This window comes from Pagrus pagrus (genome assembly GCF_965226575.1).
Source record: "Pagrus pagrus genome assembly, chromosome: 20".
NCBI lineage: Eukaryota > Metazoa > Chordata > Actinopteri > Spariformes > Sparidae > Pagrus > Pagrus pagrus.
Window position 1 is genome coordinate 17,130,584 of NC_140207.1, and position 27,145 is coordinate 17,157,728.

The 27,145-nt window shown below is 39.2% G+C and overlaps 3 protein-coding genes and 2 long non-coding RNA genes across 5 annotated transcripts; all 5 read left to right on the forward strand.

The window, feature by feature from the left end:
* Positions 1-1,479: 1,479 nt before the first annotated feature.
* LOC311249820 (sialic acid-binding Ig-like lectin 13) lies at positions 1,480-12,579 on the forward strand. The gene is made up of 8 exons (XM_084341136.1): positions 1,480-1,535; positions 1,671-2,060; positions 3,764-4,069; positions 4,184-4,432; positions 10,223-10,528; positions 10,685-10,763; positions 10,874-10,910; positions 11,995-12,579. Exons 1-8 carry the CDS (start codon positions 1,493-1,495, stop codon positions 12,046-12,048), a joined length of 1,464 nt encoding a protein of 487 aa, XP_084197262.1. The 5' UTR covers positions 1,480-1,492; the 3' UTR covers positions 12,049-12,579.
* On the forward strand, positions 4,885-6,032 carry LOC311249744. Its single transcript, XR_014621215.1, has 3 exons — positions 4,885-4,960; positions 5,691-5,727; positions 5,965-6,032. It is a non-coding gene; the product is annotated as an uncharacterized lncRNA (long non-coding RNA).
* On the forward strand, positions 8,901-9,691 carry LOC311249743. The gene is made up of 3 exons (XR_014621214.1): positions 8,901-8,987; positions 9,301-9,357; positions 9,606-9,691. It is a non-coding gene; the product is annotated as an uncharacterized lncRNA (long non-coding RNA).
* A 1,987-nt stretch (positions 12,580-14,566) lies between the features above and the next one.
* Positions 14,567-17,913, forward strand: LOC311249821 (sialoadhesin-like; the record flags this gene model as incomplete). Its single annotated transcript, XM_084341137.1, has 7 exons — positions 14,567-14,594; positions 14,865-15,236; positions 15,486-15,791; positions 15,906-16,154; positions 16,316-16,391; positions 16,666-16,705; positions 17,520-17,913. 7 exons carry the CDS (start codon positions 14,567-14,569, stop codon positions 17,769-17,771), a joined length of 1,323 nt encoding a protein of 440 aa, XP_084197263.1. The 3' UTR covers positions 17,772-17,913.
* Positions 17,914-22,073: 4,160 nt separating this feature from the next.
* Positions 22,074-24,917, forward strand: LOC311249822 (B-cell receptor CD22-like; the record flags this gene model as incomplete). Its single annotated transcript, XM_084341138.1, has 7 exons — positions 22,074-22,101; positions 22,365-22,736; positions 22,994-23,299; positions 23,414-23,662; positions 23,838-23,910; positions 24,552-24,591; positions 24,765-24,917. 7 exons carry the CDS (start codon positions 22,074-22,076, stop codon positions 24,915-24,917), a joined length of 1,221 nt encoding a protein of 406 aa, XP_084197264.1.
* Positions 24,918-27,145: the final 2,228 nt, after the last annotated feature.

Sequence of the window (27,145 nt, forward strand, 5' to 3'; positions counted from 1 at the left end):
GTCCTCAATTCAAACCAGTCAAGCCATATAAGTCTCACTACTTTGCCTCTAAAGTGTAAAACCTCAACTTAAAGCGCTATCTGCTACAGTACTGTAGTTTAGTGAAACAAGGGTCTTGGGGTGATGATTCTCTCAGAAGTAAATAAATGAGCATCTGAATTTTTTTTGCAAAGTTTTGATCTGTTATATTTTGAGAGAGTGGGGCAAGTCCTGCAAGTGGACGTTACATTTAGTGCTACATCACTTTAAATGAGATGAAAGATGACTACATATAAGCCTTAGGTCTACAGTATATGTGCATGCCTGTTGACAGAGAGAGTGGAAGTGCATAAGAGAAGTGATGGCGAGGGAAATGATAATGTCATGCAAACCACAGAGAAAAAGATAAGATAGGAAGGGGGAAGTTGGTCAGTTGGTGTCTGCAGTGTTTTGCAAAACATTTGCTTAATCACTTAGTGTAGAAGTTATTAATACTCTATAATATTTCAGTGCCGGTAAGGCCATGGATTAAAGTATGCATGAAGTTACATGTAGCCTTAAAGTCCAAATTATATCTAAATTTCACTCTGCTCCACTCTTCTTCAAGCTGTGACATTTACAGACTTTTATCTGTGTTCCCTCGGTGTTTTTTCTTTAGTCACATCTTATTTCTGATGGGCACTTGCTTGGTTGCATGTCAACAAAAACCGCAACAGTTTCTCACCTCATTCAGCAGAAGGAGTCGTAGCAGCTCTGTTGCCACATTCAGCCTTTTTTTCCTTTGGCTCTGTAAACTGGTCTGTCTGCAGTGAACAGCTGTAAGTTTGACAATAAGAAACTCAGCAGGAGAAAATCATCTGAATCTCGACTGGAAATATCCTCCTTACAATATAGTAAGTATTTACTAGTATGTTACTATTACAATATACCCAATACTTCCAGAAAAATAAGGCATATGGGCTTGCAACCGATACAATATACTCACAGTAAGTGAGTAATACAATCATACTACAAAAAATTATTTGCACCTGTGTGAAGTTAAGCTCTATCAAAGGTTGACTTCCTGATTCACTAGAAAATTGACGACTATTTCAGCAGTGTTTTAAATTTGTGACATGTTGCTTGAAACAACAAATCTGTTTGCTTTTATCTGTTTATTGCGGAGTCTGTTCTTTCTGATTTTAAAACTAAGTGTCTCTCTGTTTTAGCTGCAGGATTGTTTGGTAGAGTCAAATGTAACTGCTTTTTATGTTTGAATTTGATGTTTTATTTCGCTGCTTTCCATGAAAGGAGGTAATATATTATATATTATATATATATATTTTCATCACTACTTATAACACAGTACCATTTGGTTGTACATGGCACAGTCCTGGTTTGAATGTGTGAATCTGAAGTTGCTTTAAAAGAACATGAATGATTTGTTTAAAAGATGCTTTGATTGAAATATTGAAAACCAACATTTTATTTTCAAAACCAGGTGATGAGTGTCATGGCAGTCTTGTGTGTGAATATGGTGACAGCCAACATGTTGCTGAGTGTCTTATTCGTTTCAGGTGAGCTGTTTGTTCACTCACTTTTATTTGGAGACATTGATCATTTACATTCATTTCAGCATGCATCATACTGCTGCTTTGTTTATAATCAACTCTTCTCTTCCACATTTTGTTAATCATCAATCTGCTTTACAGGTGTTTTGGCTGATCCTGTTTGTCCTCAAGATTCAGGCCTCTTCATTACTGCACCAAAGACGATGGAAGCCCTGAGTGGATCTTGTTTGCAAATCCCATGTCACTTCAGAGCTAAATCAGAACAAGAGTTTAACAGCAGCAGAGAAATCTTTGGAGTGTGGATTAGAAATGACCACAGATTTGGCAACAATCCAAGCGATGTGATTTTCAACAGCAGTAAACCAGCTAGCATGTATCCCATTAATATCACTGGAAACCTGAGAGAGAAAAACTGCACCACTTTATTTTCCAGTTTAATCACTAATTACACAAACACATACTACTTCAGGATTGAGAGCAGACTATTTGAGGCAACGGCCATTTGTGATCCTCTTCTAATAACAGTTAAAGGTAAGAGAGTTTTGTTTCCTTCTGTCAAAGTTCATGATTAACTTGTTTTTCATTCTACAACACAGGGTTGTACAACAAAATGCAAGTTGTAGTTCCTGTATGCTGCACAAGAAAAACTATTTCTTATGGTGTAGTGTTGAGAATGAGTTTACGAGTCTCACAACCACACAGAAGCACTGTTGTCTGGTGGTACAACAACAGATATCTTTTGCCAGATACCAGCAGAGTGAACAGACTGTGGCAGGAGTGGGTGTCATCTTTTAGTATCCTTTGGACTCTCTGCTCTCTTTGCTCCACCTCAGCTCCACTGATGTGGACTGGGTGTGTGTGCCTCCAGTTGCAGAGTGTGGTACTCGAGCACAGTGTGAAGTTTTCCAATCAGCTTCAATGGTGAGGTTGTAATGAATGCTGAGCTGTGGTCCACAGACAGCATTCTGATGTAATTGTTCTTATTTTCATGGTGTCTGAAGACTGAGATGTGCCTGAGAGCTGGTCTTTCAATGCACTTTATCAGAATGGGGTGAGTTAACATTGGACACTGACGACCTTCAAGGCACAGGGACGATGGTGGCAATCTCCCGTGAGAGTGATATGTTATAAATGTCAGTAACAACATCAGCTAGCTGACTGAGACATGTTTTTAGTACACGGCCAGGGATGTTATCAGGACCAGCAGTTTTACTCATGTTCACTCTCCGCAAGATTGCTGTGGATAATGATAGTGGCTGGACTCCAGCCACTAGAGGTGGAGTAGACTTAAGAGCTGACTCTTTGTTGAGGAGATCAAAGCGAGCATAAAATGCGTTAAGTTCATCCGGCAACGTGATCTCACACTTGATGACACTCCTGCTTTTGTAGCCTGTGACATGTTGAATCTCCAGCCACAATTCTTTAGTGCTGTTGATGTTGAGGTTCCTCTCCAGTCTCTGATGTCTGATGTCTCCTCTTTTCCTTCGTGACACCAGCTTTCAGTCTTGCTCCGGTGGTGTTGTATTCTTCCTTGTCACCTTACTGAAAGGACATGCTTTCTGTTTTTCTGTCCACACTAACAGTTTACTTTGTAGCCGCCAGGAATATTTGCATAGACATGATCCAGGGTGTTTCTTCCTGGTGGGGATCTGAACATGATTGTGGAATTTAGGTGAAACAGTGTGAGGTCAGTTTGACTAAAATCACCAGCTACAATAAAAATCCCATCAGATTTTTTTGTCATGTTGCTCCTGATGACTTCATACAATTCCTGTATTGCATATTTGTGTTTGCGTCTGGAGGGATATACACAGCAGCAATAAAGACGCTGGTGAATTCTCAGATCAGATTGGTTGACATCATAACATAAAAGATTTGTCAGCTGGGAAACACAATCCATCGACCCATCCACTGCAATAGCTTGATCCAGGATGTTGGGATGTAGCCAGGTCATGTTGGCACAAGAGTCCTTCTTCTTCCATTGTATTTTCCTGCGATCTGGCATATGCCAGAGGAAGGCTTGGTAGAGAATTAGACTGAGTCATCTTAGCTCTAATCCCAGCTCTCTTTCATCCTGGACCCGATTGTGTCACTTGCGGTGACGTTTGGTCCTGCTGGTCTGGTTTGCTGGTGGGGAGATGACGTTGGCTAATTGTGCTACACTTAATCCAAACACGTCACACTTAAGCAATATGTGCTTCAGCGTAAAACATGTGTTTGATTTGAACCCACAGATTCTCCTCGTCGCCCCAGAATTGAGATCTCAGGTGATCTGAAGGAGAAGGAGTCTGTCACTATAACCTGCTCAGCTTTCACTCCCTGTCCACACTCCCCCCCTAAACTCACCTGGAGTCTCCAACAAGACTCTCACAACAAAACAGAGGAAAACACAGATGGGACCTTTACAACTAAAATCCAGGAGACCATCACTCTGTCAGACCAACATGATGGATACAACATCAGCTGTTCTGCCACATATCCTGTGAATGAAGGACAAGATGTCAAGACAGCAGAGGAGACAAAGACTCTCAGTGTTTCATGTAAGACAACCAGAGTTTGTTATTGGATCCTGTCAGCACATGATACAAATAAAGGATCTTATTCGGGCTCTGATGTTACTCTCATATCTCCCATCTCTGTCACATTTTCCTCAGATGCTCCTAAAGACACCTCAGTGTCCGTCAGTGCATCAGCAGGTAGCTGGGTGAACCTGACCTGCTCCAGCAGAGCCAAGCCTCCCGTCAGCAGCTTCACCTGGTTCAGGAACAGTAAAGACGGACTAATGGTTGTATCTAAAGGACACTTTTACCGCTTTAATGTGACAAATGGAGGAGATTATTACTGTGTGGCCACAAATGATCTCGGGAGTCAAACATCGTCGCGGGTTCCTTTAAATAGTCCAGGTGAATGTAGAACTGGACTGAATCTGCTCATTTTAGTCTACGCATTTGTTTTGTTGTTTTAAGTATCCTAGTTTTAGTAAAGCACTTTTGACTGCATTTTTATGAAATGATTGTAGAGTAATAAACTTCTACTTGGAGAGAAAAGAAGTGCTCAGCATCTCGTGGTGGCTGGAGAGCATTTATTGTTGAATACAGTTTGTTCTGTTAATGAAATTCAGCTTTGTGAGAACTCAGTCATGGAAAGATGCTCTGAAAACACTTCAGCTGAGTCAGTTTGACTCTCAGTGTTTCATGTTAGACATTTTATTTTGGTTAATGAAGTGCAGAAGGTCATGTTTTATGATGTACAAGTTTACATTTGAGGTTAACAGAAGGAATTAAAGTTCAGGATGTTTTAGAGCCGTAACATTTTCCATTAAGAAGAAGGTGACCATGCTGTCTTGTTACAGAGTTTGGGCTTTCTGTCTACGTTACAGTGAAGATCCTGGGAGTCATAATGCTCTACAGTACAATCGTCATCTTTGAGTGGTGAGACCAACTTTTCTATGATATGCGTGAGTCAGCAAGGACAACTCACCAAGCTAAGGGCAGCTCACTACATTTAGCAACAGTTAGCGTTTTTTCTTTAACAATAAAGCTACCAGTATCTGTCTACCAGGAAATTTCCATAAATCACCTTGGAATGGGCCTCCGTCGTCGTTCTTGGAGGCCCATATGTCCCCAGTTCACAGCTGTTTACTGAGAAGCTGCTGGTTACCAGTTTGTTAGCAGTTAGTTTAGCAACAAGTAATGCTATCTGTCAAGAGTTTCACAAGGCAGAGCAGCCTGAGGGCAGCAGAATGAAAACCAGCAAATGTTTTCTCCATAAAACATGATCCAGTTTCACCCTAAACACACACTGAATAATGTTACAAAGGTGGGTTTTTGTATAAGTTATAAAGCTATGCTTTTGTACAGTAATCCATTAGTTCCTGTCATGAGGAACTCACTTCCAAGAAAGCGTTGGACAAATAATCTATATACACCCCTGAGTGCATGATAAGTCATCTTTGATGAGTTTTGATGATTTTCCAGTCAGTTACAAACTCTAAAATAACATTAAAAATATCTGCAAAACGGATCTTTTTGTGTGCTAATGTTGGGCCTGATGCTGGTGTATAAGTGAGATATGAAGCAAGATATATGTGGAAAAACACATCGTGATTTTGACATCATGGGGACTTTAACTCGTGTGTTCTTCCATCTCCTTTTCTTTCAGCTGGTTCAGATCAAGATGCTGCAACAAACCAGTGAAGGTAAGCTACTAGATGAGGACAGGTACATTATTCTGTCAACAGTAAACTGTCTTCATTTCATTAAGGAGAGCTAATCTCACTTTATATTAGACTTTGATTTACCAAGACAAGCTCAAGGTGCTGCTGGCATTTCTCTTTCAGCTGCATTAAACTCACTGCAGAGCACCAACACCTCTCTCTCTCTCTCTCTCTCTCTCTCTCTCTTTCTCTGTGTCTCTCTCTCTGTCTCTCTCTCAGGACACAGATGAAGCAGACTGTGTCAACAGAGTGATTGAGATTCAAGCATCATGAAGGAGAAGAGGAAGATGACATGTTCACCATAAATTGAATATTTCTCTGTTTCTTGTTCCTCTAATCTTAAATAATAAAAATTCTCTGCAGAAGTTTGGTGAGATGAACGAAGGATGGAGTGTAAACAGGACAGGTGTTTGTTTTGATGGAAGATAACACAAATATGATATACTGCAGCTTCATCATTAGTTTGTGTAAGGTCGAGCTGTTTTATGGCATTTATATATTCATTGCTTTTCTTTGCCTTCATGATGTTTTCTTTGTATGTAAGGATTTTTTATTAATGTCAACTGCTTGTTTTAATCCAACAATTAATCTTATTAATGGTCAAATGTGTTGTAGCTAGTAACTATAGTCAGGGCTGTAGCTGTCACAGAAGACACAGAGGTCATGTCTCAGTGTTTTGTAGTCAAAATGTGGTGGTTAAAGTCCTCTGAAGATCAGTTTACCTTCTATAAGTGATACTTACACATTGTGACTTTTTGAGAATCCTCAAAGGTCTTTAAATGTAACTGTGTTTTTTGAGGGACAGAATTTTTCACGAGGTGAAAGAATGAAACAAACAGCCTTTTTTACTCCAATAACTGTATATGACAGCTGTAGCTGGTAGTTTATTTTTTGCTTTAGTTACCTTGTGTATTATAATGTAAATATACTCTCAGCATGATCTGATCTGTATTTGTGAAGAGATGAGGGCACTTATCACTAATTCCTCAAGTATCCAGACCGTTATTGTTACAAATTTTTAATTCTCATTTATCATCTGTTTGGCAGGATTTGAAGATTTGACTTGGAATATTGTAAATGCAGATCGATCAGGTTGATCAGTGCTGTATTTAAGTGTTTATGTTTCTCTGTAAATATGAACTTCTGGCTCTGAGTCTGTTTGAGTGTACAGCTGAATGTCTTTCTCTACTTTAATTCATGAGTGGCTCATACACCACCAGCTGGTGGTGCTGATACTTCTCCTATTAAAACTCCTAAACCTAAATTCACCTCTGGTCACGCCCATCACAACCATCAAAAGTGTCAGACTTTTCAGGCACTGTGAGCCTAAAAAGATAAGTACACATTTACTCCACTGACACACTGATGGAACAGCCACTGGGAGGAAGTTGGTGTTCAGTATCTTGCCCAAAAACACTTTGACATGCAGCTGGAACCAGGGATTGAACCACTGACCCTCTGGTTAGCATAACCTCCGGAGCCACAGCCGCCTCTACATGTTAAATAATAATGTTATGATAAGATTGGTAGGATGAACACAAGATGGGCATTTCAGTGTAAATAAAAAATAAGTGGCGGGAGCTAAACTGATGATGTCATTGTGCAGAGTGCTGAGAAAAGACTGAGAACTTTGCGTATATGTCATTTTACTCACTGAGGTTCACTCATCAGCTCTGTGTTGCTGAGCAGCAGTGAGAAAAACTTGACACAAGTAACCAAAACCCTGAGGTACCAACATGAAATATTCTCTGTCTTATCTTTCTTTGTTCAGAATAAGTTGAGGCATTAGGCGTCAGGTTGTATTTTAGAAGTCCATTTTGGTACGAGGAAACTTTGACGCCGTCAGTCTATAATTACCACTAAAACGGTGCGATGTAAATATGATGCAACAGAACTGTATCTCTGTGTGGCTGATAAACCAAACTGACTGTGAAAAGAGAAGTGGTGGGATGCAACCGGATGAAGTTACGTAAAGAGCTCTGAGGACAAACCTGAGAGGTAAAAGGTCAGGGAAACAGGGAAGTTGGTTTGCTGCTTCTGTCTACAAGTCCTCCACACAGCTCTCTGCAGCTAAATGTCTTCATCATGTGCTCCACAACTGTGTTCATTGTCCAAGTATTGACTATTTATTCTTTGACTGGAACACTTTGCTTTAGTTAATTTGCTAACAGCAATGAGAAGTGAGAAAGAATCCAACACACAGCTCACATCTTTTATCAGATATGATTTCTGATGGATACAAAACAGTTTCCTTCTCTGACCCAACAGAATGAGCTTCACCAGCAACTGATCTGGGTGACTTACACAGTTGCATTTTAAATCTAGAACAGCTCGATATTTTCCTCCTGTGTATTAGTGCCCCTTAAAATACTTGATACAGATGTATGAGAAGCAGCTCTGCATCAAGGCCCAATTTAAAACGTCCTCCTAATGTAACATGTACGACAAAATAAGATAACACATACACAAGTCTCCTGATCAAAATAATAATAAAGAATAACCCAGTGAGCAAAGAGTGGTCTAGATCACGTCTTTTAGACGTCATTTAAGGACATCCAAGACGTCTAAAAGACGTCCTCTGGGGAGCCAGAATGAAAGTTTTTTATACGTCTTTTCTGGATGTTGTATAGACGTTTATATGTTGTTAATCGACTAATTCTGGCTGTCAGTGGATGTCCAGATCATAGCCAGTATGAACGTCTATTCTCAACTAATTCTGGATGTCAGTGGATGTCTAGATTATGGCCTGACTATTGAGATGGCCAGGCCATGATCTGGACGTCCATTGACAGCCAGAATTAGTCAATAAATGACGTTGAGAAAAGACGTCCAGTCAGGCCGTAATCTAGACGTCCACTGACAGCCAGAATTAGTCGATAAACGATATATAAACGTCTATACAACATCCAGAAAAGATGTATAAAAAACTTTCATTCTGGCTCCCCAGAGGACGTCTTTTTAGACTTTTCTTGGATGTCCTTAAATGACGTCTAAAAGACGTGATCTAGACCACTCTTTGCTCACTGGGAAGTCACTTGCATTCTGATGTGCTGAAGACTTCCTCACTCACAGGACATAAGCAGGAAGGATGAAAACTTCTCTTATTTCTTCAGTATTTGAGTCTTGTGAAACAATAAGTCTGGCTGCTTTTATATCACACGTCTGAGCAGGGACGTCTGTTACTGGGTCACTGTAACTGGAAGAAACGACTTTCTCCTCTTTTTCAGCTGCAGGCTTGTTTGGTAAGGTCAAATGTTGCTGCTTTTGATGACTTTTTAACTCAGACAGGTTTTTATTTTGCTGCATTTTAATACCAGAAATGATATAATTTATTTGTTGTTTTAGCAGAAATGAGCCTCAAACAAATGAGATGCCGAGTGTAGTATCATAAAATCATTTGATAATTAAACTGTTTTCAGTGCAACTCTGCAGATATTATTCATTCCTACTTATAACACAGTAACATCTGGTTTTACATGGCTAGTTCCTTGTTTGCTGTTTAAAAGATGCTTTGACTGAAATATTGAAAAGTTGTTTTTTTCAATGTCATGTCAGTCCTGTGTGTGAATATGGTGACAGCCAACATGTTGCTGAGTGTCTTCTTTGTTTCAGGTGAGCTGTTTGTTCACTCACTTTTATTTGGAGACATTCATTGTTTATAGAAATAAAGCAGAAAGAGCAGACAGAGTTACTTTATCTAACTGTTCATGTCCTGACTGCAAAGTGAAATGTTTTATACTGACATTGTTCACAGGACAGAGAAAAAGACCAGCAAACAACGTACTGCTGCTTTGTTTGTCATCAACTTTATATTCCACATATTCCACATTCCACATGTTAATCATGATTCTGGTTTACAGGTGTTTTGGCTGATTGTCCTGAAGATTCAGACCTCTTCATCACTGCACCAAAGAAGATGGAAGCACTGAGTGGATCTTGTTTGCAAATCCCATGTAATTTTAGAACGAGGTCAAAAAAAGAGTTTAAAAGCAGCAGAGAAATCTTTGGAGTGTGGATTAAAAGTAATCACATTTTTTACAACAATCAACAAAATGTGATTTTCCACAGCAGTAGGACAGATAACATCTACCCGGTGAATATTACGGGAAACCTCAGAGAGACGAACTGCACCACTATATTTTCCAGTTTAATCACTAATTACACAAACACATACTACTTCAGAATTGAGAGCAGACTATTGAAGGCAACAGCTTATTGTGATCCTCTTCTAGTAACAGTTGAAGGTAAGAGAGTTTTGTTTCTGTCAGTCAGTCTATAATGTTATTGTTCAGAATAAAAAGAAGTTGTCACTTTGCCAAGAATTTAAATTCTGAGAAAACACTGAGTCTATTGTTGCAGTTTAAAATGAAATTGTCTGATTTTGGGGCAAAAAAGTGTTAGATTTGGCATTTAAAAACACAAATGAATGAATCTGAAATGATTTCTTTTCAAATATGTGTTTGATTTGAACCCACAGATTCTCCTCGTCGCCCCAGAATTGAGATCTCAGGTGATCTGAAGGAGAAGGAGTCTGTCACTATAACCTGCTCAGCTTTCACTCCCTGTCCACACTCCCCTCCTAAACTCACCTGGAGTCTCCAACAAGACTCTCACAACAAAATAGAGGAAAACACAGATGGGACCTTCACAACTAAAATCCAGGAGACCATCACTCTGTCAGACCAACATGATGGATACAACATCCGCTGTTCTGCCACATATCCTGTGAATGAAGGACAAGATGTCAAGACAGCAGAGGAGACAAAGACTCTCAGTGTTTCACGTTAGACATTTTATTTTGGTTAATGAAGTGCAGAAGGTCGTGTTTTATGATGTACAAGTTTACATTTGAGGTTAACAGAAGGAATTAAAGTTCAGGATGTTTTAGAGCTGTAACATTTTCCATTAAGGAGAAGGTGACCATGCTGTCTTGTTACAGAGTTTGGGCTTTCTGTCTACGTTACAGTGAAGATCCTGGGAGTCATAATGCTCTGCAGTACAATCGTCATCTTTCAGTGGTGAGACCAACTTTTCTATGATGTGATCATTTCCAGCTACAGACATATTGTTCTCTTTAAAATGTTTCACTTGTATTCATGTTTATTTATTCCATCTCCTTTTCTTTCAGCTGGTTCAGATCAAGATGCTGCAACAAACCAGTGAAGGTAAGCTACTAGATGAGGACAGGTACATTATTCTGTCAACAGTAAACTGTCTTCATTTCATTAAGGAGAGCTAATCTCACTTTATATTAGACTTTGATTTACCAAGACAAGCTCAAGGTGCTGCTGGCATTTCTCTTTCAGCTGCATTAAACTCACTGCAGAGCACCAACACCTCTCTCTCTCTCTCTCAATTTCAATTTCAATAGCTTTATTGGCATGACAAGGCAGTGCTTATATTGCCAAAGCATATAACAATAAAATAATATTAATCACAATAATAATATTCTATATATATAATACTCTCTCTCTCTCTCTCTCTCTCTCTCTCTCTCTCTCAAATTCAAATTCAAATTCAAATTCAATTCAAAGGGGCTTTATTGGGATGAAAATTTGTCCAAAACACATCTGTCCAAACACGCGGACAGAACACAACACTAACAACACAAACACAACACCAAGATTGATTTACATTAATTATATATACAGTATATACAGTGTGTGTGTGTGTGTGTGTGTGTGTGTGTGTGTGTGTGTGTTGGTCATTCACTGTCCCTCAGGTTGTGGCATGTTGACACATATTGGGCAGCAAGGTATGCCCTGTCTCCTTCTCCCGGGAGTGTTTTTATTTTTGAGATGTCATTCAGCTCTTTAAAATCTGAGATTACAGAGTTGAACTTGTTAAAATAAATGTTCCCTGTTTCATTGAATCTTTTACATTGTAGGAGAAAGTGCATCTCTGTCTCAACCTCACCTGTCGAGCAGTGACCACACGTTCTGTTTTCTTTTGGTTGCCATGATTTTTTGTGTCTTCCTGTTTGGATTGTCAGTTTGTGGTCACTGAGCCTGTACTTGGTGAGCATCTGTCTCTGCTTTCTATCTCTGATAGTAGAGAGATATTCTGCTGATTCATCATCTCTAGATAACATTCTGATCTACTTTGGCTTTTAGTTTCTTCTTTCCAATGTTCCAGGTAGGTTTCTTTACATTGTGTTACAATTTGCTTTACTCTGATTGGTGTTTGGAGAGCAGTGTTGTTGTGAGGCTGGTCAGACTGTCTGAGAGTCTCTCTCTGTCTCTCTCTCAGGACACAGATGAAGCAGACTACGTCAACAGAGTGATTGAGATTAAAGCATCATGAAGGACAAGAGGAAGATGTTCACCATGAACGGAATATTTCTGTTTCTTGTTCCTCTAATTCTTAAATATTCAATTAGTCTGCAGAAGTTTGGTGAGATGAACAAAGGATGGAGTGTAAACAGGACAGGTGTTTGTTTTGATTGGAAGATAACACAAATATATTTTTTTCATCTTCATCATCATTAGTTTATGTAAGTTCGAGCTGATTTATAGTATTTTTATGGTTTTTATTTTCTTTTCCACAGTGGTGTGTTCTTTGTACAAATAATGATCTCCAATTGTGAATTGAGGACAATTTATGTGAGATTTTTTAGATGATGAAGATGCAGATGAAGGCTTTTTATTTATGTCACCTGCTTGTTTTAATCGAACAATGAATCATATTACACATACTTACACATTATGACTTCTTTAAGATCCTCAAAGGTCTTTAAATGTAACTGTCTTTTTGACGGACAGAAGTTTTCTTGAGTTTTTCTCACCGCTCACACAGAATGACACAAACAGCCTTTTTTACTCCACAAAATTTACATGACAGCTGCAGCTGATATTTACATTTCAGATGAGACATTTCTGCTTCAGTTCCCTTCTGTATGAAGTCTATTTATGTAATTCTAATAAATGTGTTTTCATTATGATGGTAAATGGACTTGCATTTATATCCAGAAGCGCTTTCACAGTCTAGTGACCACACAGACACTTTAAAACACTCACATACACCTTTTCACACACACATTCACACACTGATGGCAGAGTGTGTCCATCTAGTGGTTCATTCAGGTACAGTCCTTGTCTGTAACAGGTACCAAAACTCTGTGAGGCCAACATGTATAAAACAGACTTTGACTTGTCTTCTGTTGTTAACACTTCAGAAGAAGTTGAGGCATTGGACGTCAGGTTGTATTATTAGATATCTTCTTTAGTTCAAGGAAACTGAGACACCTCACAGTTTAATCTGTAATTACCACTGATGGAAATGTGTTGAAACAAAACTGTGTGTGTGTGTGTGTGTGTGTGTGTGTGTGTGTGTGTGTGTGTGTGTGTGTGTGTGTGTGTGTGTGTGTGTGTGTGTGTGCGTGCGTGTGTGTGTGTGTGTGTGTGTGTTGCCGATAAAGTGAAGATAAGGACTGAAGGACTGACTGCAGCCACACAGCTCTCTGCAATAAAATGTCTTAACAAGTGGTCAAGAACTGTGTTTAGAGCAAAGATGGACCCATGGCTGTGTCTGAAGGACACTTTTACAGCTTTAATGTCACAGAGGGACAAGTTCATTTCTGGGGCCTCAAATGATCTCAGTAATCATCATTAGAGGTAAACACTGACCAGGACTGAATACACTGAGTTTGATCTTTGAAAACTGAAACTTCTTCAAGGCCTGCATCACTTTTGTTATTGTTTCCACTGTTAACCATGGGTTTCTGTAATAATGCCTCTTTCTATGAGTGCAGAAAGGGTCTATTTCTTCTTCATTTTTTCATTTTCCTTTTTCCTGCAAGTTTGAATAACATAACAACAAATACTGTACAGCTTCAACAACAATCTGTGTAACACTGGGCTGAATTATGGCACATTTTCATGTATTTTTTAAATAAATCCGTTGTGTGCTGGTGTTCCTTTGTATGTAAAATGTATTTTGAAAAGGTTCTAACTAGATATTTGAAATGACGAGACAGTTTCTCACTTTTTCTCTCTTGTTTTATGCAATACAAGTTTGGATGAAGACATTTCTGCTTGTAATTCCCTAAACTACAAAGACACACACACACAATAAAAAAAGCTATACAGACTAATTAATGAAAAATCAAGTCAGAGAAACAAGCAGTTCATGGTGGAGTGTTGAGGATGAGTTCAGGAGTCAGTGCAGACACTTCACCGATATCACTGATGCTCAGTAAATAAGAACTAATGATGGCGTGGATGGTTTTAATCACCAGCTGGAGAGCCTTCCTGTCCTGGACCGTGCACAAGTGATGTCAGTGTGTGATGTTTCCAGTCAGACAAATCACAAACTGTCAAAGTTGACGAGAACTCAGCTAGGAACTGAACGATAACGTAGATACAAAGATAAAGTTGTAATGTACAAATAAAAGCCTGAGAAGGCAGGAAAACATTTTCATCAGTGCAATCGTGTTGAGCAGCAGTTACAAATGTCATCATGACCCACAGTGACTGTGCACAAGTCAACAATATCATTGTGGATGTTACATGTGAACGAAGTGAAAGTTAATGTTTTGAATGATTTAATTATCTTCATCATTTATCAATATTATCATATTTATTACAGCATTGATGCACAGGTAAAGATTTGACATCATACAGACTTGCAGGGAGTCATGTGAGTAAAAATACTGACAGGATATCAGCAGGAAAGGAGATAAATTCTTGTGTATGGTTGAAATAACAACTTCATAGATAGTCATCAAGGAGGAAGTTGACGTGGTATTAATTGCAACGGCTTAACAGGGAAGCTGATGATGAGTGTCATTTCAGTCCTGTGTGTGAATATGGTGACAGCCAACATGTTGCTGAGCCTCTTCTTTCTCTCAGGTGAGCTGTTTGTTCACTCACTTTTATTTGGAGACATTACTTGAATCATTGGAGTGTTTGTGTCACTGGGTTTGGTCACCACCGGGGGTCAGGCTTGTGTGGGATTAAGTGGAGATTGTTATCTGCTTCTTGTAAACCAATAAAATTCCCATTAACAGACTGTACAATGAAAACGGCTATGATGTAAAATATTACTGCTGAAGTATATTTTGTCTTTCTCTGAATGAAGATTGTTTGAAACATTTAGTTTATCATGATTCTGGTTCACAGGTGCTCTGGCGTCTTGTCCTGAAAAATCAAACCTTTTCATCACTGCACCAAAGAAGATGGAAGCACTGAGTGGATCTTGTTTGCAAATCCCATGTAACTTTAGACCTGAGCCAGAAGGAGGGTTTGACAGCAGCAGAGAAATCATTGGAGTGTGGTTTAAGAATACCTCCAATCAAAACAATGCGATTTTCCATAGTAACAAGAAAAATAACATCTATCCAATGAATATAACTGGAAACCTGAGAGAGAAAAACTGCACCACTTTATTTTCCAGTTTAATCACAAGTTACACAAACACATACTACTTCAGAATTGAGAACGACCCATTCAAGGCAACAGCTGTTTGTGATCCTCTTCTAATAACAGTTGAAGGTAAGAGAGTTTTGTTTCTGTCAGTCAGTCTATAATGTTATTGTTCAGAATAAAAAGGGAAATCAGTTACACTTGAATACATTTTAGTTCTGTTGTGTCATTACAGTTTGACATTAAATGGTCACATTATGGAGGAAATTGTGTGATTGTAAGATTCTGTTTCAGCGTTGGCATTTAAAAACACAGATTAATGAATTCAACATGACTTTGAATATTTTTTTTAAATGTGCGTTTGATTTGAACCCACAGATTCTCCTCGTCGCCCCAGAATTGAGATCTCAGGTGATCTGAAGGAGAAGGAGTCTGTCACTATAACCTGCTCAGCTTTCACTCCCTGTCCACACTCCCCTCCTAAACTCACCTGGAATCTCCAACAAGACTCTCACAACAAAATAGAGGAAAACACAGATGGGACCTTTACAACTAAAATCCAGGAGACCATCACTCTGTCAGACCAACATGATGGATACAACATCAGCTGTTCTGCCACATATCCTGTGAATGAAGGACAAGATGTCAAGACAGCAGAGGAGACAAAGACTCTCAGTGTTTCATGTAAGACAACCAGAGTTTGTTATTGGATCCTGTCAGCACATGATACAAATAAAGGATCTTATTCAGGCTCTGATGTTACTCTCATATCTCACATCTCTGTCACATTTTCCTCAGATGCTCCTAAAGACACCTCAGTGTCCATCAGTGCATCAGCAGGTAGCTGGGTGAACCTGACCTGCTCCAGCAGAGCCAAGCCTCCCATCAGCAGCTTCACCTGGTTCAGGAACAGTAAAGATGGACCAATGAATGTATCTGAAGGACACTTTTACAGCTTTGATGCGACAGATGGTGGAGATTATTACTGTGTGGCCACAAATGATCTCGGTAACCAGACGTCATCACAGATCCATTTGAATGGTGCAGGTAAATGTAGAACTGGACTGAATCTGCTCATTTAATCTAACCTGCTCTCCTTCGTTTTAGTTCCCTGTAAAGTACCACAACAGACTTGTTACATGTCTACATTCAACCTCGGTTTTCTTTCAGTCACTGAGTTTTACTGTACTTTTCTTTTTGATGAACAGAGAACTCTCTAATATGGGGTCCAGTTCTTGGAGGGATTGTTGTCATCATACTCATCTGCCTTGCAGCCTGTGTTTGGTGAGTATCACAAACATACGTTCATGGTGAGGGTATGGATGAAGATGTGATGTCTGTTTTGTTCATTTCTACACAAACAGATTCCTCATGTTTACATTTTTGCACTGTTTAAAGTGACCGGCTCTGAAACTCTAAGAAAAGGGAACAAACAAAGAAGTTGTTCTGTGACTTCATTTCAACAAAACTTTTTATTTTAACTCCACTGATACACATCCAAAACTGTCTGCTTCAGTCCTCAGTCCTTATTATTCTGACAGCTCTTTACTGCTTCCAGGTGTTTTAAGTTGAAACATCAAACTCCACAACAGACTCAGGTGAGTAAATACTTAACTTCATTGTACAGTAGTGAACTGTATGTTGTGAGTATTTGCATGTGTTCACAGTGATTGTGTCTTATGTGTGAAAGTAGACAATCTTTGACAGGTTACTGAGTGGGTTTAATATTAAGAAACAACAAATGGGACAAAACAATGTGTTAGCAACACAGTGGTTGGATAATGTTAAGCAATCACCCTCCAAAACTGTAAAACAGACACAGTAGACAATTTATGTTTGTTGCATATTGGTTTAATCTGTTAACAGCACAGTAGCTAAAAGCAAAGCTCTGGTGGTGAATAGTTGGTTCAAACCATTTTTTGCTCGTCTTTAGTCTTTTTATTGTAGACTAGTTCTTGAATCAACCGAATAATAACTTCAAGTCTTTCCTCCTAACTGTGAAATCTAACTAATGAAAATGAATGAATGAAATAAGTTATATCAGTTTATTTACTTGCTCTACACACCGACACAGCAAGTCTATCTGCTGCAGTTGAATAGTAGTGGCCCAAGAGTCAAACCCTGGGGGACTCCTTCACCCAGATTAATGATCACTGCAAAACAGCTTCGATGAACAAGTGAGGATTGCTCCAGATAATCATAATCACTTTACTTTCAATAATATTAAAGGTCACAGTGTAATCCAGCAGCATCAAAGCTAAATGTTAACCATAACCATTTATGTCATTTAACACCATTACCAGTGCTGTGCTGTGGTCAAAAAACAGATTCAAATTTGTCCAAAAGGCCATTTAGTAAACTTTAATATGAAAAGATCCAGCTCACAACATTTCCTGTTTGTTTGATTTTCAGAGTCAAATCTACGACGAGCTGGCTCTTCAAGTACCATCCAGCATAGCAGAAGAAAACATCCACTATGGAGAGATCGACTTCTCCAAGCGCAGACCTGAACCGTCCTCTGACTCAGCGCAGGACAGTGGACAGCAGCAGGACACAGTGTATGCACAGGTCAATGTGTCCAAGCCAGCAAACACCTCAAGACAGACTGCTGACAGGCCAGAGGATCTCTACGCTCAAGTGATGAAAAAATTAGTATTGTTTTGAGATCATATTTGGCTTGGATTCATAATATAGATTCATTTTTTACGTTTGCAAGATGTTTTATGTCAGTTAATGCAGAAAAGACACTGGAGCCTAGACAAGAAAATGTCATTTTCACTGCCTACAGTTAAATAAAGGGAAGCTCAAACCCTCCACATCCTGCAGCTCAGATAGTGTAGTATATCGTTGAGTAGTTTATCAAATAAATCCTGATATAAACTGTAAGTGCTGGCTGGCTGCAGACACCTCAACGTTAGAAGTTATTTAATTTCATTTACACAATAAATGTATTTCAGGATCAAAAGTAAAAGTCAGTTGCATATATTTACATGTAAGTACTGTATATACTGTATAATATGGGTTATTATATCTGAAATTCAGCATTTTAATGATCATCATATCCAGATTTTTCAGTTTTTTTTTTATTCTGATAAAATAAATACATTGAAACTGCGCGACTTGCTCTGCTGCAGCATGCACTTTGTAAAGCAACTAGTAACTAAAGGTATAAAGTCAATGTAGTGGAGTACAAAGTACAAGTGGAGAGGAACTATAAGGTAGCAGGAAGTGGAAATACTCAAGTAAAGTAGTACCTCAAAATAGTACTCAGGTAAAGTACTTGAGTTAATGTATTTAGTTTCATTCCATCACTGTTTAAAACTAGTCAGGAGCATCTATAAGACACTTGAACTTACAATTAATTACAAGTCACATCTATAATGTTTTATGACTGTTGATATCGAGCAACAAACTAAAGGAAACTGCAGTTACAAAACGTACTACAGATGTGGTTTTCATAGAACGAGAGGATTGATGAGCATTTCAATGCAAATTCCTTCTTATATAAAATACGTCTTTCTGCCTGGAGGGCAGATGTTCTCTAATGTTTCTTTATGGAGGAGAACATAGAAACAAATCCAGCTCTGTGTGCAGTTGGGTTGTTTTTAGGCACCTTCTCATAGAAACATTATTCTTCTTCCCCTCGCTGGTGTTTCTTTGTGTGCAAAAATATATATTCAAAAGTGACAAAAAAGAGTCTAAGATATTTAAGATGAAGCGCTTTTATCACTTATCATTTGTGTTTGTATATAGACGACTGAAGAATTCGAAGCATTTTGTGGTTGATGAATTAAAGTGTGTAAAAGAGAAGTGGTGGATGGTAAACTTAGGATGTCGTGTGCAAAATAAACCACTTAGACACTTAATGTTTCTGTTCATCTTCATTATGATCTGACACAAACACAGAACACTTTTTACAGCTGTGTGCTGCAAAAAGTGAACAAATCTGCCTCTTTTTTCAGATCTTACTCCTGATGTGCATTTATTTGTTTAGTCGTATTTTGACAAAACCACAACAGGATTGGTCGCCTGATCCAACAGCAGGAGCCTCACCAGCTCTGTCTGTTGCCTCGATCAGTGTTTTTCCTTTGGCTCTGTGAACTGTACATTTGTTTAAACATCACTATTGTATTATAGTCTCATGGTGATGCAGCATTCAAAGCATTGCAGAGCAGCAGTGAGAAAAAATCAAAACGAGTTACCAGAACTCTGTGGTCTCGTCTTTGGGGTTGAGTAAGTTGAGGCATTAGGTGTGAGGTAGCAGTACTATAAATATATAACTTAGATGAAAGAGGCCTGTGTCTAAATGCTAAAGGGAAGTGGTGGGATGTAAAGTGATAAAGTTATAACAGAGCTCTGAGTAAAACCTGAGAAGTAAACAGGGAAGTTGGTTTGCTGCTTCTGTCTACAAGTCCTCCACACAGCTCTCTGCAGCTAAATGTCTTCATCATGTGCTCCACAACTGTGTTCATTGTCCAAGTATTGACTATTTATTCTTTGACTGGAACACTTTGCTTTAGTTAATTTGCTAACAGCAATGAGAAGTGAGAAAGAATCCAACACACAGCTCACATCTTTTATCAGATATGATTTCTGATGGACACAAAACAATTTCCTTCTCTGACCCAACAGAATGAGCTTCACCAGCAACTGATCTGGGTGACCTGCACAGTTGCATTTTAAATCTAGAACAGCTCGATATTTTCCTCCTGTGTATTAGTGCCCCTTAAAATACTTGATACAGATGTATGAGAAGCAGCTCTGCATCAAGGCCCAATTTAAAACGTCCTCCTAATGTAACATGTACGACAAAATAAGATAACACATACACAAGTCTCCTGATCAAAATAATAATTAAGAAATCACTTGTATTCTGATGTGCTGAAGACTTCCTCACTCACAGGACATAAGCAGGAAGGATGAAAACTTCTCTTATTTCTTCAGTATTTGAGTCTTGTGAAACAAGAAGTCTGGCTGCTTTTATATCACACGTCTGAGCAGGGACGTCTGTTACTGGGTCACTGTAACTGGAACAAACTACTTTCTCCTCTTTTTCAGCTGTAGGCTTGTTTGGTAAGGTCAAATGTTGCTGCTTTTGATGTGTGAACTTTTTAACTCAGACAGGTTTTTATTTTGCTGCATTTTAATGCCAGAAATGATGTAATTTATTTGTTGTCGTCTGTTATCAACATCAAACTAGCAGTAGCAGCTACAGGTAAACAAGCCGGGCTGTCGCGGGTGAGCACGCAGCTCAGAGACGACATCTTCCAGGTCAGAGGTAGTAGGTCAACCTACAGACCCCGGATGTTGACAATAGACAAGCCTGGACTCAGAGGGGAATAGCACGAGCATATCGTAACAAAATATTGGTGAAATGAACTAGTTTCGTGGCAGATAATGCTCATAAAGGCTGCGCTTCGGTGCCCCGTCACTCGCATTATATGGATATACCGGCGCTCCACTGGATCTAATTTCGTCTGAACGACGCCAAATGACACCAAAGTTATCTGGGTGAGTAAATGATTATATATTTTGCTAGAACTAAGGTCCAGGTTGTAAAAAACGGTAGTTATCCTTTAATCATGATTCTGGTTTACAGGTGTTTTGGCTGCTTGTCCTGATGATTCAGGCCTCTTCATTACTGCACCAAAGAAGATGGAAGCACTGAGTAGATCTTGTTTGCAAATGTAACTTTAGAACAAGGTCAAGAGTTTAAAAGCAGCAGAGAAATCTTTGTGGATTAAAAGTAATCACATTTTTTACAACAATTGACAAAATGTGATTTTCCACAGCAGTAGGACAGTAGGCCTTACTTGCACATAGTCATGATGGAGGTCTTCGACTCTCGCACTGTTCCTCTCGAATTGAACTCTCTACAGCTGCTTCAGTGACATGTTGTGCTTTTTAAGGATGCGGGAGAGTGTAGATATGCTGACAGTGTTGATGTCAGCGAAGGTTATTTGATCTGCGATGATCTGCTCTCTCAATTCACGAAGCCGGATTTCGTTATTTGCCAAAACAATGTTAACTATGGCCACCTCCTGTTCATCACTGAACATAATCTGCCTTCCACCCTGAGCAGGTCATCCGGCAGTTCTGTAGAAAATGAAACATCATACATTCTGTACTTTAGACCCGTAGACCTACAGTAATACAGCAATGTAGTGTACTGTGCGTTTGAACAATGTGAAATACTGTAATTTCTTTGGTACAGTTTAGTGTGGAAACTTCAAAACATACCTGTTTTACAGTCTGAAATAACCCTAACCCTCTAATAATTGAGGCAACTGAGTAGCGACTTAGGTTTGGCTGAACTCTCTGCCCAGCCTCCCTCATTGTAAGGCCATGATTTATTACATGGTTCACCAAAGTGGCCCTCATGTTATCAGATATTTGTCTTCTTCTGTTGCCTGCTCCCCTTCTTCGTCCTCTTCCTCATCCTGCTACTGCTCTTACTCTCCCCCTTCCTCTTTCTGCCTCCATGTTTCCAAAGTTGGCACAAAGGAGCTGAGCTCACATCAGGTGTATTTGTAGTGCTATGGCTTACGCTGATTGGTGTACAATTAGATTTTAAATGTTTTCATGTGTGTGAATCTGTGTGCTTTTCCAATTTAAATTGTGTTTTGTATTTTAAATAGATGTGTTTCCCAATGATTGCATGAGATTTCCTTTTTGAACAATGTGTCTTATGTAAAAAACAGTGTAGTGTTTTGCAAGAAGTGTGTTGGAGAATTTCAAACGTAGTGCAAAGCATATATTGTGTTTGCAGGGTTGGCGCTTTTGTTTAGGGCATGGTCACCGAAGTTAGAGGTTGTGATGCTTTGCACATAGTCACCACTTTAGTGTTTAAGTATTAGGCAAAAACTGTAAGGAGGAAGTCAACGTGGTTTTAATTGCAACAGCTTAACAGGGAAGCTGATGGTGAGTGTCATTTCAGTCCTGTGTGTGAATATGGTGACAGCCAACATGTTGCTGAGCCTCTTCTTTCTCTCAGGTGAGCTGTTTGTTCTCTCACTTTTATTTGGAGACATTACTTGAATCATTGGAGTGTTTGTGTCACTGGGTTTGGTCACCACCGGGGGTCAGGCTTGTGTGGGATTAAGTGGAGATTGTTATCTGCTTCTTGTAAACCGATAAAACCTGTAACTATACAGTCAAAGGCCATAATGCAAAATATTACTGCTGAAGTATAATTTGGCTTCCTCATCGAGAATATTTGTCCATGAACATTTTGTTCATCATGATTCTGGTTTACAGGTGTTTTGGCTGATTGTCCTGGGAGGACAGCCCTCTTCATTACTGCACCAAAGACGATGGAAGCACTGAATGGATCTTGTTTGCAAATCCCATGTAACTTTAGACCTGAACCAGAACAAGAGTTTGACAGCAGCAGAGAAATCTTTGGAGTGTGGTTTAAGAATACCTCCAATAAAGACAATGCAATTTTCCACAGTAATAACAAAGATAACATCTATCCAATGAAGATAACTGGAAACCTGAGAGAGAAAAACTGCACCACTTTATTTTCCAGTTTAATCACAAATTACACAAACACATACTACTTCAGAATTGAGAACGACCCATTCAAGGCAACAGCTATTTGTGATCCTCTTCTAATAACAGTTAAAGGTAAGAGAGTTTTGTTTCTGTCAGTCAGTCTATAATGTTATTGTTTAGAATAAAAAAGGAAATCAGCTACACTTTTTAAATTTTAAATTTGCTTAAACACTGAGTCTATAGTGATATTCTGACATTAAACGGTCTAATTTTGAAAATAAACAAAATCGTCAGTCAGTTTCAACTTTGGCATTTAAAAACACAAAAACACACAAATGAATGATTTTTAAATGATTTCTTTAAAATATGTGTTTGATTTGAATCCACAGATTCTCCTCGTCGCCCCACAATTGAGATCTCAGGTGATCTGAAGGAGAAGGAGTCTGTCACTATAACCTGCTCAGCTTTCACTCCCTGTCCACACTCCCCTCCTAAACTCACCTGGAGTCTCCAACAAGACTCTCACAACAAAACAGAGGAAAACACAGATGGGACCTTTACAACTAAAATCCAGGAGACCATCACTCTGTCAGACCAACATGATGGATACAACATCAGCTGTTCTGCCACATATCCTGTGAATGAAGGACAAGATGTCAAGACAGCAGAGGAGACAAAGACTCTCAGTGTTTCATGTAAGACAACCAGAGTTTTTTATTGGATCCTGTCAGCACATGATACAAATAAAGGATCTTATTCAGGCTCTGATGTTACTCTCATATCTCACATCTCTGTCACATTTTCCTCAGATGCTCCTAAAGACACCTCAGTGTCCATCAGTGCATCAGCAGGTAGCTGGGTGAACCTGACCTGCTCCAGCAGAGCCAAGCCTCCCGTCAGCAGCTTCACCTGGTTCAGGAACAGCAAAGATGGACCTATGAATGTAGCTGAAGGACACATTTACAGCCTTAAAGTGACAGATGGAAGAGATTATTACTGTGTGGCCACAAACGATCTCGGGAGACAGAAGTCATCAGAGATCCATCTGACTGTTAAAGGTAATCTAGTCACTAGCCTACATGTGTTGCAACAATCACCCCTGCACATGGGGGCAGATGTCTCATTTGACTTCTCGTGTTTAATGAATATTGTGACTCTAACATTGCTTGTAAAAACACGATGTAAACAATGCAGATAGAATTTTCACTCATAAAAATTCTAATTGGTCTTCAGGACTCCCGTGGGAGGCAGTACTAGGAGGATTTATTGGGATCATTGCACTCATCTGTCTGGTTGTTTGTGTTTGGTAAGTATCCCTAATCAAGCAGATAATTAAGATGATAGATAATGACTTCATCAATGACAATAAAAAGGTTGATAGCAAACTGAAAACAACAGATGTTATATATAAACATATACAATTAAAAGTAAAAACAAAACATATCAAAAGGACAGACATCATCAAACTGCACCCACATACAAGCTGGAGCGCCAGTGGCTTCACGTCTCGATCAAAATCTGAGCAGTGGCCACTTGACTCAGTAACTGGTGTTACAGGCCTCGTGTTATGTTCATATTATGTTCGTTTGCCTGCTGGTGCTTTTGTTTTTGTCCAGGCCCTCTCACTTCCTGGTGCTGATTGCGGTCACATGGTCCCCTGCTTAAAAGAGCAGGCCACACCTCTTCTCTCTCTCTCACACTCCCACTGACAGCAGGCCAGGCCGCAGCATCCCTGGCTGCTCATCCCTTTGTTCTGTTTTCTGTTGTTTTCTTGCATTAATAAACCGCCTTGCACTTAGTGTTGTCCCCCTTGTTTCCTTGTGTTGCTAGGATGTAACACTGGCACTGACATTTCAGCTCCACATGTGATAATATCTATTTCCATCATTTTTACTAACACCCCTGAAGAACAGAACTGATACTCTAACAGGATCTCATGTCTTACAGGCATTTAAGATCAAGAAGTCCAACTCCACAACAGACTCAGGTGCGAAAATTCTACAAAGCTTTACGGACTGTGTGCTTTGAAGGTTTTACATCTGTTGTCCAAAAATTCAGTTTAATTCATTTGAGATGGGTCTGTAATTATTTGAGGTGAAAGGATATCGCTGAAAATGTTCCTCTCATGTCTTGTTCATGTTCTGGTTCGTGTTTATACAGGGTCAAACAGAAGGAGAAGAAAACATCCACTATGGAGAGATCGACTTCTCCAGGCGCAGACCTGAACCGGCCTCTGACTCAGTCCAGGACAGTGGACAGCAGGAGGAGACGCTGTACGCACAGGTCAACGTGTCCAAGCCTGCAAACAGTTAAACACAGACTGCTGATGGCCCAGAGGATGTCTACACTGAAGTGAAGAATTTATATTTAATGTGCTTTAATGTTTAAGTCATAAACCAAGTTTTATATGTGTTGGTGTAGACACTGGAGCCTGGACAGAAAGATGTTGAGCAGCTTTACATGATCAGCATGTTCATATTTGTGTGTTGACCTCACACAGACATTTCTGTGTAATCTGTTATGTCAGATATGTGTGAGTAAAAGTCCCATGTTTAAATAAAATAAATGAACACAACACCAGAGGCAGTTCTGTTTCATTTTGAAAGGTTTGTGATTTAGTTTTGTGATATTTTAAATTATTTTTGGCAACAGAGTGTTATATAATCTACTGTGTATTATATTGTTTTCATGCAGTCATTTGTTTTTGAAGATATTTATTCATTGAACTGCAATGAAACTCCTTTTTTTTTTTAAATCTTAGTTTAAAAAATGACCTTATAATCTTGGTCACATTGGTTTGTCCAACATTTTACTTCATGCAATTCACACATGCCCAATATTATCAGAAAGATGTAACTTGAAGGAGGAGAGCTGCATGGCTCTTAACATGGGATCAAATTCAAGAACCACTTGTTGGGAGCGGACCGCAGAGAGCCACAGTATTGCTCTTCTATCACTCGGAGGCCGTTGGACGAACTCTGGCTTGATCACCTTCCTTGGTTCAGATAGAAATGCAGCTTATTGTGCTCACACGGTTGCAAAACTAACACTGTTGATCCACATGTGGAAAAGCTCAAATCAGCTCGTGAAGAGCACAAAGGCAAACAGCAATCATAATGATTCACAGTTTAGAGCAGCAACTTGGAAAACTCAAAACAAAAGTCATGCAGCTTTAGTACTGCATCTAAAGTGTAAAACCTCAAATCAAAGCGCTATCTGCTACAGTACTGTAGTTTAGTCAATCAGAGGTCTTTGGGTGATGACTCTCTCAGAGGTCAGTTCTGAGGCCGAATGGGAACTCAAGATGTCGCTCTAAATGAGATGAAAGATGGCTACATATTAGCCTCAGGTCTACAGTATTTGTGCATGTGTGGTTAAAGAGAGTGGACGTGCTGAAGAGAAGTGATAACAGCTCTGTAGCCACATTCAGCCTTATTTCCTTTGGCTCTGTAAACTGGTCTGTCTGCACTCAACAGCTGTAAGTCTTTAACTCTTTAATACCAACTCTTTTTAAATGCCACCATTGTTGTCATGTGGACTTAAACCACGTGTCACTCACATCTTCTGTACCCTAGATTTAAGAGTAATTTGTCAAGCATCATCTCAGCGAACGCTTAAAAATGAAATAGAAAAGTGTACTGTGTGGGTCGACTGTAATGTAACAAATGTCTGACACTTTTGAGGATCACAGAAGAAGTCTGGTGAAGGTTGGTGAGGAGAACAAAGGATGGAGTGTGAACAGGACAGATGTTTGTTATATTATATTATATATATATTATTTTCAAATATAATAAACTGCAGCTGCGTCATTAGTTTCTGTAAGATTGAGCTGAATTGTGGTATTTTTCTGTGAATTATTTCTCTTTGTCTTAATGATGTTTTCTCTGTAACTGAAATCAGAACAATTTATGTGGAATATATCAGATAATGGAAACGCAGGTGAAGGATTTTTATTAATGACAACTGCTTGTTTTGTTCTAACAATAAATCATAATAATGAGAGTATGTGTTGTAACTAGGAACTATAGCCAGGACTGTAGCTGTCACAGAGGATACAGAGGTCATGTCCTCACTTTTGTGGGGTCAAAATGTGGCGGCTGGAGACCCCTGAAGGTCAGTCTACCTTCTATAACTGACACATGATGACTTTTTTAAGATCCTCAAAGGTCTTTAAATGTAACTGTCTTTTTGACGGACAGATTTGTTCTTGAGTTTTTCTCACCGCTCACACAGAATAACACAAACAGCCTTTTTTACTCCACTAAATTTATGACAGCTGCAGCTGATATTTACATTTCAGTTGAGACATTTCTGCTTCAGTTCCCTTCTGTATGAAGTTTATTTATGTAATTCTAATAAATGTGTTTTCATCATGATGGTAAATGGACTTGCATTTATATCCAGAAGCGCTTTCACAGTCTACTGACCACTCAGACGCTTTAAAACACTCACATACACCTTTTCACACACACATTCACACACTGATGGCAGAGTGCGTCCATCTAGTGGTTCTTTCAGGTACGGTCCTCGTCTGTAACAGG

Bases quoted from the DNA above. Each gene is read 5' to 3' on its own strand.
- LOC311249820 (XM_084341136.1), top strand. From the start codon at position 1,493: ATGGTGACAGCCAACATGTTGCTGAGTGTCTTATTCGTTTCAG. The intron at 1,536-1,670 runs GTGAGCTGTTTG...TCTGCTTTACAG, and splicing joins GAGTGTCTTATTCGTTTCAG to GTGTTTTGGCTGATCCTGTT. The intron at 10,764-10,873 runs GTGAGACCAACT...CTTTTCTTTCAG, and splicing joins ACAATCGTCATCTTTCAGTG to CTGGTTCAGATCAAGATGCT.